General features: G+C 39.8%; 1 protein-coding gene across 1 annotated transcript in view; it reads left to right on the plus strand.

Moving 5' to 3' along the window:
• LOC116406716 (transporter 2, ATP binding cassette subfamily B member) overlaps positions 1–11,236 on the plus strand; it is a 33,468-nt gene extending 22,232 nt beyond the window's left edge. The window contains exons 7-12 of the mRNA XM_031891411.1: positions 277–405; positions 3,554–3,742; positions 6,226–6,399; positions 7,693–7,852; positions 8,719–8,855; positions 9,917–11,236. Of these exons, the coding sequence (XP_031747271.1) occupies positions 277–405; positions 3,554–3,742; positions 6,226–6,399; positions 7,693–7,852; positions 8,719–8,855; positions 9,917–10,120 (993 nt within the window). The 3' untranslated portion in view covers positions 10,121–11,236. The remainder of the gene's footprint in view (positions 1–276; positions 406–3,553; positions 3,743–6,225; positions 6,400–7,692; positions 7,853–8,718; positions 8,856–9,916) is intronic.
• The last annotated feature ends 8,257 nt before the right edge of the window (positions 11,237–19,493 follow it).

The following is a 19,493-nucleotide window of genomic DNA, read 5'->3' on the forward strand; positions in this document are numbered from 1 at the left end:
CATGTGCATAACGTATCCTCTCACTCAGCGCTGACCTCTGGATCTACTGGTGTGCGTAGGTTTGCTATTGTTAATTGCTTAAACAGCAGCTTTCCTTGTCCTTTAAACATTACATAAACCCAATAGGATTGTTTTTCATCAATATAGGTTCATGCTTTAGAGGTTCTAAGCCTTTTATTATTCTTCCCTAGTTAACAATACAGTATATAATGCAAGACACAGATCTGTATGGACACTTAAACAGGAATATTAATGTGACATTTCTCTGTCCCTTAGCTTATCAACCTTAGTACTCAGGTTGCCTTGTTGTATTGTGGCCAGCAGTTAATCCACAGTGGATATATAACTACTGGGAAGATGGTGTCATTCATCCTATATCAAATGGAATCTGGAGACTATATACGGGTGAGTTATGGCACTGCGTTGCACCAGTAATGTTTGTGTAAGCGCAGATAAAAGTCAGCTTTCCACAGCAAAGACAATTGTGTTGAACACTAGTTAACCTGCAAATTTCCCTGATTAAGGGTTATTTTTTAACTGAAAAATTTATATAGGGGCCGATTCACTAAAGGTCCATAAAACGAGCACTATTTTTAGCATGCGTTAAAAATGTTATTGCTTCTTATTTTTTGCCACTTAACACTTGATTCACTAAAAGGACACGCGTGATAATTAAGAAGCGATTTTATTGTTGTTATTTATCTGCCGATAACACATTTTCAAGCGGTATTTTCCGCCATTTGTGATATATTTCGCATGCGATATTACCGTGCGATATTCCACAAGTACTGTCAGCGTTAAGCATCGTGTACCACATGACTTCTGCCATTTTGTGCAGTTCCGCTGTGATGGTTGAGATGGAGAGCGCAGAAGGTGCAGATGCGCAATTAGCACCTGTGGAGCGACCAAATAAACCCTTGGCGAGGGGCAACAGCGATATTGTACACAGTAGTGGCGGTAATAAGTGAATAACATGAAGGATGCATGAGTGCTCACAGATGCCAAAAACCAAACAACACATTAAAAAAAACAGAGGTCACAATACACAAAACACACAATTGAAAACAGAAAGGAACAAAGCAACTTCTAGATCAGAGATTTAATAGCCCAAACCACCAAACATGCAAGTGTTAGTAAATGTTAATTGAAAATTGAAATACCTATTCATGTTAATGACAGCAGTGACAGTTCAGATGTTAGTAAATATGCCAGAATACAAACTCAACACAAAACCAAAAAAAAACATATGTGCACCTTCACCAACAGTGAGGAAGAGAGGCCTGGCTACATTAGCAGCCCACAATTCTCTGACATTGAAGGTACATATAAAGATTATCATCCAGAGGAAGTGAAGTGGAAAGTGAGGAACTTCACAGTATTTCTACAGTAAATAGGGGGTGATTAACATAACATTCCCAAAACTTGTTAATGCCCTGTTAATTGTTAATGCCCTTTTATGAAGGAGGATCATTGTGGAAGCATTGTTTAATACAGAATATAAGGGAGAGGGATGGGAGTTAGTGAGGCCAGTTAGTAGCAAGTTGCAGTAGTTTAGTAGGGTTAGTGTCAGAGCATGCCTTAGTATTCTATTGATTACACTGGGAAGAAAGGGATTCATTTGGCCAACAATGAGTAGCAAAAAGTCACTATGTTGTGATGGGATTGCTTATTGTAGCCAACACAAGTCTGGAACTGGAGGTGGTCCTTGTAAAAAGGTTTTCTTCACATTAACTTTGTAATGTCCAAATATACCAGAATTACATTATTGTCCATGAAGTTGTATGGTTCATGTCATGATGATCATCAGTGAGAAGATTGACAAAAATATATCATTTTTTTCCAACAACATCAAAAAGGACAGTGGGTGGTAAAGTCAGCAAGACAGCTCCACAGAGAACCACAACAATCTCCTGAAACGGAAAAGAAGTTTATTGTTGATGATAATGCAAGACCGATGCAAACATTAGTCCTATGCGATTCTAGTGCTATGTAATTAAACTTTTCTGTTTTTACTATTTGTTGCGGTGGGGGGGGGACTCACCCGCTCCAAGGGAAATGAGCCTTAAGTGCTTAGTGAATCCTAATTACTGTGAATGCAGAAATGTTACATATTGCCACTCACTACTGCTGAGCTCAATAAAATAAATGAGCATTTTTATAAAAGTGTGCAACTATTTTCACAGGAAATAAAAAGAGTATTGTTTGAGATGTTGTTTTGTTTTTTATACTAGTAAAGATTGCAGGTACTTACACGCAAAGTAATTGTTTAGGATTTCTCCCCGTACTCGATTGCCTCTGTCATCTGCACTTTGTACACAATATATGGAATGAATTGGGTCATCTAGGTCCTCAGCCACAAACCCAGGCAATCCATGCCGACTGGCAATATTGTGCAGTACAGCAAAGGCCAATACAATTTGTGGCACTTTACTGGGGCTGTACATCAGGCTTCCACCCGACTTGTCCAGGCATCAGAAGGGGATTTTCTCAACCCCAGCACAGAAGTTTGCCAATGCCAGGAACAGCATGGCTTCTGTGTGTTAGTGGCTGCAGATAAGGCTCCAGTACCTCATACAGGCCATAGATTGCTGCTCTTTTTAACCTATAGCACCTCACTGTTTCCCCCTCTGATAATCCCTCAAGAGTTGATCTTACCCTGAAAACTGTAGGATGTATCACTCTAGGACGATCACATACTTGATCCTCTTCTTCACAAGGCAAGAAAAATCCGACTGCAAAGTCCATGTTGTGTTGCCAAACGCTCACAAGGCGCAATGTTCTTAAAGTACTGCCTCCCCCAAGTAGGTGTTAATATTTGCATAGCTTCTTGCGATATTTAGCGTGTTTAATGCTTCATGTGCTTTTGTGAATCATGCTTTAGTATTCTTTCCACTCGATAATTACTGCAGTCCGTTAAAAATAACGCATTGTGGAAATGCGCTATTTAACGCTTGCGATATGCGCATTAACGCATGCAGAATTACTTTGATGGATCGGTACTTATTTATCGCATGCTTTTTAACGCAAAAAAACATGCGATAAGCCTTATTGAATCAGCCCCATTGTGTCTTAAGGAATAAATGATTTGCTTCTGTAAAGTTAATTCATTTTTCTATTCTTTTTTCAAGTCATAAAGACATATTACATCCTACCTCTCCTCTGTAGTATTGTCTGGTGTTTAGCCATATAGCAAAATGTGGGGCATCAGGACTCTTGTTTTAAATACACATGTAAATATTTTCCCTGTCTCCTTGGCTGGATTACTGGACTGTACATTAATACACATAAAATGATGAATACCTGGGGAGAAGACTTTATAATACATTTTTTGATTGAGATTGGCGAGATGGTTGGAAACAAATGATGCCTTCCACCTACAAAACTTGTGTGTACTTTGCATACTACATTGTCTTCAGAGCTATAGTTTGAAATCTTTCACATTTGTTGCCAAGAAATTCTTTATTTGTAGGGGCTAGATCAAACAAATACAGAATTTGCATGTAACAATATATTTTTACTTTATGGCATTTAGGCATTGCTTCCTCTGTTTCAGACTCTGGTTCATATGCTCAGTGAGGTCACTCACTCAGCTGGAGCAGGACATAAAGTTTTCCATTATCTGGATCGTGAGCCACTTGTATCCAACAAAGGCAATCTTTGCCCCAACAATTTGCGTGGTAAGGTCGAGTTTAAGAACGTTACTTTCTCATACCCGTCCAGACCAGATGTTCCTGCTCTTCAGGTAAATTGGGTTTAATAATGTAACTTTAGTCAAATAATGTCATTTTGGGTGATACAGTAAACATAACCAACAATACTAGTCAATTTTATTTAAGACAGCATGGGAAGAATAATGTCTCATATTTATAAAAGGTTCCCTTTAATTTTACACACAAAATCTCTGTAAATTGGTTAATAGTAAATGTTGTACCTATAAATAAAGCTGCAACTTCAGTACTAACACAGATCTGTGGATGCACTATTTATAAAAGTGTGTATGCCAAAGTAAATTTTTTTGGTTTACACCAGCTTCAACCAATAGACTTAGTAAAGACCATTTAAGTGTGTGGGAAGAACTAGCACTAGCCCAGTAAAGTTGCATAGAAACAGGCATAGTTAATAAAATTGCAAAGAACTTGTGTAACTTTACCAGCTAAGCCAGTTTATGTGCAACTTACTAGATTCTAGTAAGCAAGACCTTACCTGTGGCTTAGCAGATTTTTTAAAGCCAAGCAGCGATATTTCCATGTGTATAATTATCCAGAACAAGTTAACATTGTAGTCTATTTATAAGCCAACCTAGAACAAAATGTTTGTAATTCTTCAGTTTCAGACCAAGGTAGGTGACACAGTTCTAAAGAAATATAATGTAAGCAACACAGTTCAGCACACGGTAACCCTATTAAAATGCTGATCTGTGGTGCTTAAATTACTGTCAATACACCTTAAAAAATGGCAAAAAATTGGCAACAAGGATATCACTGCTCCCAGAGACTGGTCAGTTCTAAGACCATGGGCAAACTGAGCATTTCCTCCACTTCTCATAGATGGGTTTTTTTTTTTTGGCAAGCTGAAAGAAACAGATCCGCTCCTTTATACACCTCAGTAATACTGCACTGACAAATACAGCTTCTGCTTGCATGCAGGCACACGCAGGCACGTTGGCCCAAAAATGACTGCTTTACATTTTCAGCCCAATCTCTGCTCCCTCTGCTGTGTGTGCCTGCACGCAAGCAGAAGCTGTATTTGTCAGTGCAGTTTTACTGAGGTGTATAAGGAAGTGAATCTGCTTCTCTCAGCCTGCAGGAATAACCGCCGGCAGGCGCATCCCTGTCTAATTCCTTTGAATAACAGCAAACTGGAAGAATTTGAGTTCATTCACTGTAACTTGATCAGCATGTATCAAATTCAGTTTTTACATAGCAAAAACCTATAAAGCATTTCCAAAAGCATATCAAAAGCTTTTACAATCCAAACTGGCCTTGCTCCCTTTTCTGTTGTGTCAACAGCTTAAGGGGGAACTCATTATATAGAGGACTTTGATTAATAGAAAACTACTGCTATGAACTAGCAGTTAGGCGGGTTTTATATAGACATAAAAGGTTTAAGTTGATAGAAATGTGTCTTTTTTCAACCAAAGTTGCTATGTATATTACATCCAAAAACTCTTTTATGCCTAATTAAAGAAAAGGTAATTCTGAATTGCATTCTGATAAACCTTAATTACAAATTTTTAGTGGTTTTCAAGTTATTTTTAACTGTAGCTGCTATTGAAAACAGTATTTACCTGATTGTTTTTAGTCTGTGCACTTCTGGTTCTGACTACTAAAACATCTCAGCAGAGGCCAGCTGACCCAGAGGCGAACTAACTTCTGTTACACTGTTTGAAAATTCAGACCCAGAGAACAGGAAGGGATAAACAAACGCTGCTTTTAGTTTCTATCACATTTACATAGAGAACTTTTCCAAATTTTTTAATTTAGCAACAATGTATTGTAACAATTGTATTAATTGTTAATGTGGTCCGTTGCCCCATAGGCAGCTCTGCACTTCCCTCTGTAGAAGAAAGTTATGATCTCCTCCTCCATTACAGTAATGCAAACATCATCAGAAAAGCTTTAGTGAAGACAGCATCAGCATTTAGTGCTACTGCTCATGCCCAGTCTCTACGTCGCTAATTTGCATAGCATTAATCCTGTTGGTAGCCAATAGGATTAATGCAATGCAAGTAAACGAGGACAACTGTGGTGTACACAGTATCCCCTAAAGCTGTAGTTGTCCTTGGTGAAGCTGCTGCTGATTGCTGCATCAGGACTTTTCCCTGAGATAGGGTAAGGGTACAAACATTAAATATATAATGGCAACAATTGATTTTTTCTTCTTTCTTCTACTCTATGTGATGTTTAGCAATTATTAAAGCTAGCTAAGCACTGTAAGATCCTCTGTAACCAATTTTGCTACAGCTGTGTTCAAAATGGTGAAGTTAGCTGTAACATCCAGATCATTGTGCCGAGGGAGACTGATCACCCCACTGACTGCATGCTTATGCCAGTGTGATGATTATACAATCAGAATTTGCCCCTGCTCAGTTAAAATCTGTTTAATCATGAATCGATGACTGTGTTGGTCCCTTTCTTAGTAAAGGTTCAACCTGTTTTGTTAACTAATCACACAGACCACTTGAATGCCTTCACATTTCTTTCTTTCTTTCTTTCTTTGCTTTAGAATATATCTTTTAAACTTCCACCAGGCAGTGTCACTGCTCTTGTGGGTCCCTCCGGAGGTGGTAAGACCACATGTGTGTCACTGCTAGAGAGATTTTATGAGCCACAAGTTGGAGACATTCTGCTGGATGAAATACCCCTGCAGGAATATACACATCAGTACTTACACAGCAAGGTATGTCTGGCAGTAGGTGGCAGGTGTGGAGTTGCCAAAATGCATCATCTTGACAAGACCAATGGAGCTTTCTCTCTGCTTACACAAGATGTGCTAAGGGGTTCATGTGTCTGGTGTCTATGGGTCTGGGTTACATGTTTCATAAATGTTATACGAAAAGCAAATAAATCATAGAATAATTTTATTTATGATAGGTCAAAAATAGCACAGCTGCATGCACACAAAAAATCCCTACTCTGATGAAGGTAACGATAGTGTGTTTATAAAGGGGAAGGTGAGGAGTCTTTCAGGCAAAAGCAGAGTGGCTTAATATAGAACTAAGAGCAAACTGGGACAACATGTAGTGGGCCAGTGTTTGAACTGAGTGAGTGTCATTTCAATTACGGAATGGCAGCCATTAAATGCTCTGTTCAGTTCTCAGCAGGGCATCACCTTTTGTACCTCCTCATGAGATACATGCAAAAATTGCTAAATGGGTCACCCTCCAGGGTCAAGAAGAGGAAAAACGGTCTGACTGGGCTGCCTCCTAGAGTTTTCAGGCAAGACAAGCCAGAGGGACCAAAAGTTAGGCACAGGCCACAGTAATCAAGCTACACCGGTGTGAGCTAGAGAGTGAGCCTTAATGCTGTGTGCAGGAAATTATAAAAAGGAAAGGGAGGGCCCGGCTGTGATTGGCTGAACCTTCTTAGCCTATGAGGTTTCTTGGATTTGTTATACACATTAAAAAAGTAGATAAGCCCAAATTCACCAGGAACCTCTTGGCCTAGTAAAGACAGCCATAAACCAGTGAAACTGAACCAGAAAGACCTTGCTCAAATCTCAATGTCACAGGGGCAAGGAAGTTTAAAAATACAAACTAGACAAAAGTTTTTATAGCTGTGAAGCAGGCCCAGACTGGCAATCTGCAGATTCTGGTAAGATGCAGCCATAAGATGCCATAGAAAGTCATTGTTTATGTGGGAGGCATTTTGAGCCTTTGTGTACTTGAAATGTCAGGGCCTATATTGAGTTTCAGTCTAGACCAGAATTATAGAACTTATTTCTGTTTTTTATTTTTGTGTTTTTATTACTGTTGGCGTTGTAATTAGCTGTACGTAGATTTAGATAGTAAAGCTCACTGTCTTCAGATTTTTAGCTAAAGCTTTAGCTTTTTGTCTCTAACCACCCAACTCGAAAACGTAAATATTAGGGCACACCCCAAATCTGCTAAGAAAGTCCTCCTATTTCCAGGTAAGTGATTGATGTGATGCTTACTGTTGCAAGTGTTATACAGTATATTATTATTTCATTTAGGTGGCATTGGTGGCCCAGGAGCCTGTTTTGTTTGCTGGAACAATTAGAGAAAATATTGGTTATGGAATCCAGGATATTCCTGAGAAGCAGCTGAAAGAAGCAGCAAGGAAAGCAAAAGCAGATGCTTTTATCACTGAAATGGAAAAGGACTATGACACAGGTGAGAAAAAGGATCCCTGGTCCTTGGTCTGTGATGCAGATTAAAACATACAATATTGTATAAAGAAGATATGCTTCTATAGTAAATGACTAAGTATGTAATAAGATAAGTAGATAAAAAATCTGCAGCATTATAAACCTTATAAGCAACTGAGGGTGTTTTTACTATACAGAGTAAACACGTACATATAAATAAGCTGTGGTTGATAACGCATGCCTCCTAGAGCTCATTCAAAAAGCACCTCTGTCCAGGGTTTGACTGAACTTTACACCTTGTGCTGAAGAAAATATCCTGCCTCCCTAATGTGCAAGTTAGTGGACTGGCAGGGGGTGGGAGGGGGATGCCTATATGCCACTCATGAATAAAGAGCTGCCAAGTGCAGGCAACACTGTATTCATAGGATGAATGTAGCACTGAGACTTGCAGCAATTTTGCCATGTACAGTGCATGGAGTAAAGAGCAAAAAAGGCATATTTTGCCCATTTTCGCACTTTAAACCCTACTGTACAGGTAGTAAATCCCCCCTTTTATGTTTTATTTTGTGAGTGAAAGCTTTGTGCCTTTAAGAAGTCTTTGTACATAGCACAGGGACAAGGAGCTATTTGCCATTCATTTGCCCTTGCCACACCATAATAAATGATACCTTAAATGTAAGAAACAAAATGTTCACTCTATAGCATAAGCGTTGGTTATGACTCACTTACTAAACCCTCTCCCCAACTAGAATAGTTTAAAGAGGTAAACAGTTTTAACTTGACTAGAGGTATTAATGGATATATGAATGGAATGTGACCTGTCAGTCACATTAAATTAGGGAAATCACCAACAGAAAATTTGAATAGTGTCTCATTTTCACATGTCCATAGATGTGGGTGATAGCGGAGCTCAGCTCAGTGCAGGCCAAAAGCAACGAGTTGCTTTGGCACGTGCCTTAGCAAGGAAACCCAAGCTACTTATTCTGGATGAAGCCTCTAGCTGCCTGGATGCTGAAACAGAACATGAGGTATTGTAATTTCTGAGTTGTCCTTATGTCTTTCTGTTGTCAAGTATTTTTCCACCTGCATTTCCTAAGCAGACTAAGAAAAAACAAATCCACTCTTATCCGCAATTCTGTGTATCTGCACTGACATGGGAGCCTGAGTGCTGCTATACAGAGGAGATTGGCTCGAAAAACATAAAAGCAGGACTTTTCAGTAGTGATGAGCGAATCTGTTCCGTTTCGCTTCGCCGAAAAATTTGCGAATCTTTGAAAAGATCCGCGAAACGGCGAAAAATTCGCGAAACGGCGAAAATGTCGTGCGACAAAAAAAATTGTCGCCCGCGGCTATTATTTTGTCGCGCGGCTATTGTTTCGTCTCCCGCGGCTATTGTTTTGTCGCGCGGCTATTATTTCGTCGCCCGCGGCTATTGTTTTGTCGCGCGGCTCTTGTTTCGTCGCCCGCGGCTATTGTTTCGTCGCCCGCGGCTATTGTTTTGTCGCGCGGCTATTATTTTGTCGCCCGCAACTATTATTTTGTCGCACAGCTATTGTTTCGTCGTGCGCGGCTCTTGTTTCGTCGCGCAGCTCTTGTTTCGTCGTGCGGCTCTGGTTTCGTCGCCCGCGGCTATTATTTTGTCGCGCGCTATTGTTTCGTCGCCCGCGGCTATTATTTTGTCGCCCGCGACTATTCTTTTTTGATGCCGGCGACAATTTTTGGACGTGCGGCGAATTTTTCCGCGGCGAAATTTTTCAGCCGTTTCGCGAAACAATCCGCCAATGGCGAAACGCAGAAATTCGCCACGAATCCATGCCTGGCGAAACTTTTCGCCCATCACTACTTTTCAGGTGATCTCTGCTCTGTCACTGCAGGATGACGCAGTGATTGTCAGTGCAGATACACAGAGCTGCGGATGAGAGCAGATCTGCTTTCCTTAGCTTACTGAACTTAGGAAATACAGGCTGAAAAAAGAGGTTGATCCTCTAAATGCAACAATGCCCTTAGCCTTTCTTTCCCCCCTCCACCCCCAGTTCTTTCTTGGCATAATAAAATCACTCTCTACTATCTTTATCTCTTTCTCCTACAGATCCAGCAGTCCCTGCAGACTATCCCAGGTCTCTCTCTGCTGATTATCGCTCACAGGCTCCGCACAGTGCAGAAGGCTGACAACATACTAGTTCTTGAGGGTGGGAATTTGGTACAGCAAGGTACTCATGAGGAACTGGTAAAGGAAGAGGGAGTGTATAAGCGTCTTCTTCATGGGCACCTACTGCAAAATGGAGACCAATAGAAATTATTTGGAGACAAGTGATACATTTTTGAAACAAACTGGTAAAAAATGAGGAAATATTACGAATGGGGGGCAATTTGATACATATTGTTGATGGAAAGAGACCAAAAGAAGATAACATGAAATGAAAGAAAGCCATAAAGAGTGAAAACATCAAAATATATTTTTTGAGTTACTGTACCACAAAAGTAACAGTTTTACTATATACTTTTCTATTCTGGTGCCGTTGCCACACTTGGTTGCTGTTTCTACTCTAGGTATTATTTGGATAAATGTTGTACTGTACTAAATACAAATTATTTAATAATTACTTGATCATTTAAATAATTTCTTTTTACATGCAAGAAACTTAAACAGGCAGTATACCCACTTACTCAACATGTGCTTAATGAATACGACTTGTGCTGAACATATTTGGCCTATTGTATCAATTTGAAAATATCTATGGATTTTGCTATTTCTTATGCAATCTAGGTCAAAGACTCATATTGACACCTCTTTAACAATCCAATTTCCTTTGATCCTTAGGGCTGTGGCACATGGGGAAATTAGTCGCCCACAACAAATCTCCCTTGTCCCCGAAATGCCATCCCACTGGCGATTTCGCGGGCGACTAATCTCCCCGTGTCCCAGAGCCCTTATAAGCAATAAGGAGGAGAAGGTAATTAAATAAAATGAAATAAGAAAATAATCCTCCTGTATAATCAACTTATCTCAGCTTCTGACAAAGGTTAAAGCTTTGGAAAGAGGGTCTGTTTATACAGAGCTCATTATCTCTATCTAAACAAAACTATTGTTGTTAAAGTTGGAGATAGGGAGAGGGCGTAAAGATAACAAAAAATCCTTTATTGCTTTAGAATAAGAAATTAGGAAAATGTTTGTTTGATTAATAGACTAGGTAAATTACATTTTCCATCTGCTTATGTTAAACAAAGGTGTATAAGTGTATAGTGGCCCTTTAAGAATTTAACTGTATTTGTATTTTTAGGAACTGGACACAGTATATTTGTCTGTTCTACATATTGTTTTCTTTATTAGTAGTTGCCAGGTGATTGTTAAGATAACATAGATCTAGACTGTTTATTTGCAACATGTTTCAATAAAATAAAGCTTTAAGAAAATAGAAAATATGTGAGATTTCTCATTATCTTTTGCTGATGATTATATAAAGTAAAGTGGTGTGGCTGCTGCAGTTGACACAATATAACAGGTTTTTCTATACATTTTATTCCCATCTGGTCAAATACATTCATTTTTTCATCCATAAGGTAAGTAAAGAATTGTGCCTTGGGCTAATAAACCTGTAGAGGGGACAGAAATCAGGATTACTCCTAGCACTCAGCATTTGTTGAACCTGAATTTTTGAATTCTCCCCCATCAGGTTCCAGAACTTAATACAGGTGGGCGAATGGGGAGGAAAGAAAAGATTTGCTCATCATAAATGAAGATCCACTAGCTTCCTCTATTATAATGCACTGACAGACACAGCACCCACCCACCTCTACACAAGGTGCAGATTTTGATGCAGATACCCCTGTGTATGCACTGGACAGGTTGATGCCTTATTTCTCAATGCAAAGTAAAGTAAGCAGCGGAATATGTTGTGTAGCATAGCCTTAAGTCAGTGTAGGGACCCATAGGGTTAATATGCCCCTATGGCTTTAAACCCTACAACTTCCTAGTTTATGCTGTTACTGGGCAAAACCCATGTAGCCAGTTTATAGTTTTGCATATGTGCCTTATTGGTTTACAGGTTGACTCCACCCTTTGCACTCCAATATAGTGTTTAGCAAAGGGGTGGGTCTTCCTCTTTGGCTGCCTCTGGTGTCTCAGGTGGAAGGTCCACTGAGCCTGGGATCAACAGGGCGGCAAAAAAGCCACCTCTACCCTAGAGTATCCATCTACACTTTAGTGGAGTCGGGGACAGGGACCCCGTGAATGAGGACCAGTTGTCCTCAGAGTATAATACTGCATGTTACATCTGCTTTGGGAGTATATATGATAACCCTGCATCTTGATTTGTCTCTGATAATAAACCCAGTTGCTATATGATCACCATCAAGAACCTTCTGGCGTCCATTATTCTATATTTTACTCCGCACACAGCTACAGTGAGTTGTAGTTGCGCTACACCCCAGGCTACTTCCATATAGCGAAGGGCCATCCTGTCTAAGAGAGTTGCATGTACCCAATGCTCTAACCTATTCTAGCTTGGGTTTGACTGTTTTACAGCCAAATAGGGGTTACATCAGCTTGGCTGAAAGCAGGCTGCTGTCCGTTAGAGGTGCTGCCTCCATGTACATAGTATTTAGAGACATTATCCTCCCAGAGGTGATTTAACTGCTTCCTTGAGTCCTTGGTAGCAGCCTGGTATATATATCCAGGGGACGTCTGAAACAATCCAGATTGTTTGTAGTTCTGCTTTATGTTGTTCATCATTGTTTTGTAAGCACATTATAAGCAAATCGTACTATATTTTTCACTGAGGGCCATTCATTTAATAAATACGGATTAATTCCCTGTTATAGCTCAGATTACACATTCATAAGGAAGGGGGGATTAAGTTCTTATGCATTCTTATGGGAGGGGGGAGCAGGAAAAGGGAGGGGGAGAGAGGAGGGAACTGAGCAGACTCATGCCCCAAACCTGAAGGAGCCCTAAAAGAGAGAAAGTCTGATATCGAAGAACATGTTTACAAAAAAGGAGACAAGAAATCCTGTGTTTCTTTTGATAGAGGACTCAGTGCAGCGTTTCTGTGAGTGCTTATGGCTTTATTTAAATAGTCCTTTCTGATAAAGCTTACTTAGTTTTTACCTTTCCTTCTCCTTTAAGATAATGCTGCACTTCCATATCGTTGCTAATGTGTCCATCGTGCCTCTTCTGATAAAACAGTGCATAACTGCACCATTTGACACTGGGGAACCCTATAGCTACCACCACCCTGGATCTGGTAGTAGCTTATGGTGTTATGTCAGTAGGGACACCAGAAAAATGCAGCATTTTGGCTGCAAATATTATTTTGAATGTCCATCAGTGATAACTAGGCAACTATCTAGACATCACAGCAAATCATTTTAAAGCCCCAAAAAAGTGTAAAACATACATACATCCAGAAAACACATTACACAGGGACAAACTTTCTTTTCTACACTTTTGTCCTTTGTTGTTATGCCACTGTCAGGCATCATAGTATTTGTATTTTTTTTAGATGTAAAGTAGCATTGTTAAAGGACTACATTTAAACTTTATATCTCTTGATATAGAACCTACAAAACCATTTCTTGCAAAAATGTTTTGTATGATAGAGGTATATATAGTTATGTAGAGAGAAAAATATCTTATTTTATATGAAAGAGGTATTTATTATATAGTTTCATCAAAAGCCATGGATGATATTTGACCTCTATTTATCTTCCCATATAAAAACTAAATCTGAGCTTATCAGCTGTGTAACCTGTGCCTTTTCAGTTTGAATGGCTACCCACGTGGTCACACAGCAGATTTATATACTGTAATATGAAATAGAATACTATATTAACTATGGGAGTGTTTCTGAAACAAACACAATAGTTTTACCAGTGCAGGGCAACAATATATTATGTTGTAATTACTTTTATACACTTTTTTTTTTTGGTGTTACTGTTCCTACAAATCCTAACCAGCATACTCTGGGACCTTCTGCAATCGCAAACTTAACACATTTTTTCAGTTTCAATATATAAATATATATATTTTTTTTTTTTGGTTTTTGGTTTGTCCCTGAGGAAGAGCATAGTTGGTGCTCGAAACGTTGGATTTTTTTCATTAATAAAAAAAAAATTTTGTCTTCTAACTAAGTCCCTGTGTGTATATATAGTTCCAGTAAAGGTAGCACACCACAAACACTAGAGAGAATGATGAAAGTTCCTGTTGGAACTGAAACGTCGGACAAATAAAAAACCATGCTGTAATACTTTTTTGTAACACCTTTTATTTTTTGCTTTATGACACTGTCCTTAAAAGCCCCGTGAGTGCTGGCTTTTGTTGCACCTGTATTTATATTTTTTGGCATAAGCACCCGGGCATTCTCTCTAGTGTTTGTGGTGTGCTACCTTTACTGGAACTATATATACACACAGGGACTTAGTTAGAAGACAATTTTTTTTTTTTATTAATGAAGAAACAAAGTGCCGCACACACAGGGACTTTAAGAAAAACAAAAAGTATTTATTGAAAAGGATCTGTTTTAATAAATACTTTTTTTTTTATTAAAGTCCCTGTGTGTGCGGCACTCTTTTTCTTTATATATATATATATATATATATATATATATATATATATATAAACTTTGAAATGGTACAGAATAATAAGGTAAATAATTGCAACTCTGAATTTGGAATATAACAGAAAAACAGTTACATGCCCTGCCACTGCATGGGCGAGTGTAAGTAATACACCATGGCTAAAAGATTTCATATATTTATATAATATGTATATGCCCATCTAATTGTAACATTTCTGTAAATAAATGTTATTTGCTGCTTACAATAAATACATCTAGAACTGTGCTGTCCAACTGGTGGCCTGCGACCTCCCTCTGTGTCCCCCCTTCCCCCCCCACCTGTCTGGCTGCTGTGACTGCTTACTTTGTGTAAGATTTAAATGGTATCAGTACTGAGATTAACTGGCCCCCTGCATGGTTCTCACCTCAGATTCAGGCTGTAATTCCCCTGTATTGTTTAAACATGTAATCCCCTGTACTGTTCACACCTTTTAATCTCTGCATTGTTCACCCACTGCATTGTTCACACCCCAGCAGGGCCGGAACTAGGGGTAGGCAAAAGAGGCACCTGCCTAGGGCACAATTGTGGGGGGCACCAGGTAGGTACCTCTTCTGTGACCAACCACCGGTTCCGGACCCTTTCCCCCGACTGTGCAGCGGTCCCTGTAACCCCCCGCCGCTCTGTCTGCTTATGTGCTGGTGCGCATGATGTTGGCATTGGATGGGCCAAGCCGACCAGGTTGCTTAGGCACTGCACCGCAAGCTCAGACTGTAACCACCCACATTGTTCACCTCTTCAAACCTCAGACAGACTGTACGAACAGTGCCAGCATTGTGTCACTGTATGTACTGCCTGTGTGTATGGCACAGACAGCTAAGGGCAGGCAGAGTATGGCATACACAGGTGGGGTAGGGCAGGCAGAGTATGGCACATACAGGCAGCGTAGAACAGGCAGAGTATGGCACACACAGGCAGCACAGGGCAGGCAGAGTATGGCACACACATGCAGCACAGGGCAGGTAGAGTATGACACACCCAGGCAGGGTAGGACAGGCAGAATATGGCACACACAGGCAGCATAGGGCAGGCAGAGTATGGCACACACAGGCAGGGTAGGGCAGGCAGAGTATGGCATACACAGGCAGGGTAGGGCAGGCATAGCATGGCACACACAGGCAGCAAAGGGCAGGCAGAGTATGGCACACACAGGCAGCATAGGGCAGGCAGAGTATGACACACACAGCAGCATAGGTCAGGCAGAGTATGGCACACACAGGCAGGGTAGGGCAGGTAGATTCTGGCACACACGGGCAGCATAGGGCAGGCAGAGTATGGCACACACAGGCAGCATAGGGCAGGCAGAGTACTGCCAGTGTGTGCCATACTCTGCCCGCCCTATGCTGCTGTGGGAGGTGAACCTGGCAGGGGTTTGTTCTGGGAGTTTGTTAGCAGTTGGAAATAGCCATTAAATGGTCCCTAAGGTGTGTAATTATATGCTGGGGGTTGCTCTGTTATCCACAGGGGAGGAAGAGGCATATGGATTTATGGGTGTGTCTTAATATATATTATGATAAAATGGGTGTGGGTTGAAGTGGGTGGGGTTTGAAAAAGGGGAGTAGTCAAAATAGCTTCCATTATCGGCCCTCCACTATGTATGCTAAAGGAATTCCGGCCCTCAGCACCACAGAAATTGGACAGCACTGATCAAGAACTTAGAATTACAATTGCAATTTACAATGCACCACACAGTGTGCAAAGTGCAGAAGAAGGCTGCAATGAGACTGCAACTTTTCCCACCAATGCAGTTCTGAGCAGATCTTACTCTGGGACACAAATGCTTCTTAAGTGAGCATTATGGGGTGTAGCACTTGCAACCCGGGTTAAAGTAAATTACCCTATAGCCTTAAAAAAGGTGTGACAAGCTGAAAGTTTGACTTAAGTGTGGTTAACCCTTAGCAGTCTCACACAAATCAAATGCTTTAGGAATGAATATGTGACCACACAAAACCATTTTAAAATGTTTTTATTTTATAGTTAGCAGTCATTTTGAACATACCTAAAACAATAAAATCAGAATGAAAAGCAAGACTAACTTTGCAAAGTTTATTTTCTAACCTTGAATTTGTTGCTCTGCCTGCCAACTGCTTACCTCATCAGCAAGAATGAATCTAATTGGAGTGTAGTTTCTGTTTCTGTGAGACTTCAGAGAACTGCACATACAACGCAATTTCTTAATCATATGATAAATATTTAAACTGTTAACTTCCCATAAATATACCTATGATCTTTTATAAGCTAAATTTAAGCAAACCTGCCAAAAGTTATTTCTGTATGTATAGCCCGTCCCCCTTTAAAAGTTGCCAAGAATGGATACAGAGCTAGTTAACACCTAACACGAGGTAACATTAACAAAAGAGTGACAGAAAGGAAAGAGCTGTAAAACTAACACGCAAAAACATTTTTTAAACATTTTGCATTTTATAGTTAGATATTCAAACAAGTTTGGGAAAGGATAAAAAAATACAATCCATTATGAAAAGCAATACAAAAGTGTTTCAGCTATTTATGAGACATTTCACTTTCTAAGCTTGAACATCTTGGTCTACCTGCCAACTGCTTACCTCATCAGCAAGAATTATTCCAACTGGAGAGCAGCTTGTTTCCTGTATTAATTAACATACATGAGAACTGCACATATCCCCAAATTTCTCATAACAATAAATACTCTTTGAGGTCAGTTTTATATAGGGAATAAAGAAATTATAAATCACCAAGGCATTCCAAGACCATATAAAAGCATGAGATGACTTTTAAAAAAAACTATACCTTTAGAATAATACTTAACCAGGGGCCGGGCTTAGTACTTAAACAGGTAATTTTCTATTTATGAGTACCCAATAGCACATTCTACTAAAAAAGTATATTCTTATGAAAATTGTTTATTTAGATGAAGCAGAGTTTTACATATGGGCTGTTATATTGGATATATTTTTATTGAGACCTACATTGTTTGGGGGTATAATTTTCTATTAATATATTCATATTTTACAGTAGGTGGTACATTATTCTCTATATAATGTTTGATATCAAAAAGTATTAATATATTCATATTTTACAATAGGTGGTGTATTGGGTCCCTCTTTTCTGGAAACCCATTATCCAGAAAGCTCTGAATTACAGGATAGCCACCTCACATAGAGTCCATTTTAAGCAAATAATTCTTATTTTAAAAAATTATTTCCTTTTTTTCTGTATTACAAAGCAGTAGCTTGTACTTGATCCTAAGTTTATATAGTGTTTTAATTACTTTTAGCAGACTGATCCCCCATGTTCCTCTATGAGGGGGCTGCCATATTTGTGCAGAAATAGTCGGTTAGTATTAGAAGCTATAACTGACAGGCTGAGAAGGGGCAGTCAGGTTGGGAAGGGACAGTCAGGTTTAGGAACTTCAAGTAACAGTTACTTACAAAAGCAGCCCTATCAGCAAAAAATGATCAACATGACCTACAGGTAACGTTTTACATAGATTAATATTTTGAAGAGTAGTTTTTTAGTGTCAGTATCACTTTCAGGGAAATGACTGCACTTGCTGAAACTGTTTGCTAGAACGTTTCTCATTATAGGTGCTTCACTGTCCTCTAGTGAACAAAACATGAACTGAATTTAACTGACAAAAACTATGTTCTGTTAACTTACAAAATGACATTTTTCATGGAAGTGTAACAATATGGTAGACCTTTATGTGGTAGATTCCTTTTTAGTAAAGTCTAGACACACCTGATACTACTTAAAGGAGGTACTTCCTGGATGCATAGTATATAGTTCACTGGATATAAAATGTTAATGCCTGGAGACAAAGTGCTGTTACCCTGATTATGTGTTATATGGGACTTTATGAAAGTCTTAAACCGCTGCTATATACTTTTTAATAAATTATTTTTATGAAGTCCCTCCTCCTGGTGATAGCTGCAATAACCTACAATCAATATATTGAGACTGTGTGCATTTTTTTACTATAAAAACGACTCCTACTCTTTTCACTGCTTAATATACGTGTAGGCTCATACACAAATGCAAGTGTAAAGCATAAACATGAGCATACAGTTTCATACATTTAAACTTTTGTGTTTCAAAAGTAGAAATGCTTAGAAAAACTTAGAAATGCTCCTCACACAGTAGTGGTAACTAGTGATGAGTAAATCTGTCCCATTTTGCTTTGTCCAAAAAATTAGTGAAATGGCAAAAAAGGCGACTTTTTCCATTCTGCTGCAACTTTTTTTTCACTGTAACTTTTTCAATACAGTACAGTTTATGGGTGTTTTTTGTGGCAAAATTATTTTGGCGAAAATTGTGCTCATAACTAGTGGTAACTAGTGGTAACTGTCAGCTCATTACCACCTTGGCAAGGTTCTCATCTTGCCTCATGGCAGGGGTGTCCCTGGGTCCATTTTGTATCAAGGCACAGAGCCAGCAAGGTGGATTTATAATGGGGTGTTATGTGGGAAGTGCGATTACCCTAGTGTATTTTTGCTTAAAGGAGAAGGAAAGGCTAAGTCACTTGGGGGTGCCAAAATGTTAGGCACCCCCAAGTGACTTAGATCGCTCACCTCATACCCCGGGCTGGTGCCCCTGTATGGAGAGAACAGCACCAGCCCGGGGTAGCAGCGATCGTTTCCTCCTTCCTGGAGTGCCGCGCGCATGCGCAGTAGAGTGAAAAGCCAAACTTAAAAAACAAAGTCGGCTTTTTACTCTACTGCGCATGCGCCGGCCGACGGATTTCGCCCGGAGAAGAGAGAGGAAGGAGGAAGCGCTCGCTACAGGTACCCCGGGCTGGTGCTTTTTTCTCCTAACAGGGGCACCAGCCCGGGGTACAAGGTAAGCGATCTAAGTCACTTGGGGGTGCTTAACATTTTGGCACCCCCAAGTGACTTAGCCTTTCCTTCTCCTTTAAGGCAGTGTTGGACTGGCCCGGCAGGATACCAGGAAAATTCCCAGCGGGCCCAGGGTTCAATGGGCCCTTCTGCTCACCCAAACATTTGCCTTGGATGCCTCTACCTTGGCCATTACCAATTCTATATGAGTAGAAATGGAAGAAAGGATAGATAATAGCG

This window comes from Xenopus tropicalis, chromosome 8, assembly GCF_000004195.4.
Source record: "Xenopus tropicalis strain Nigerian chromosome 8, UCB_Xtro_10.0, whole genome shotgun sequence".
In the NCBI taxonomy this organism is placed as follows: domain Eukaryota; kingdom Metazoa; phylum Chordata; class Amphibia; order Anura; family Pipidae; genus Xenopus; species Xenopus tropicalis.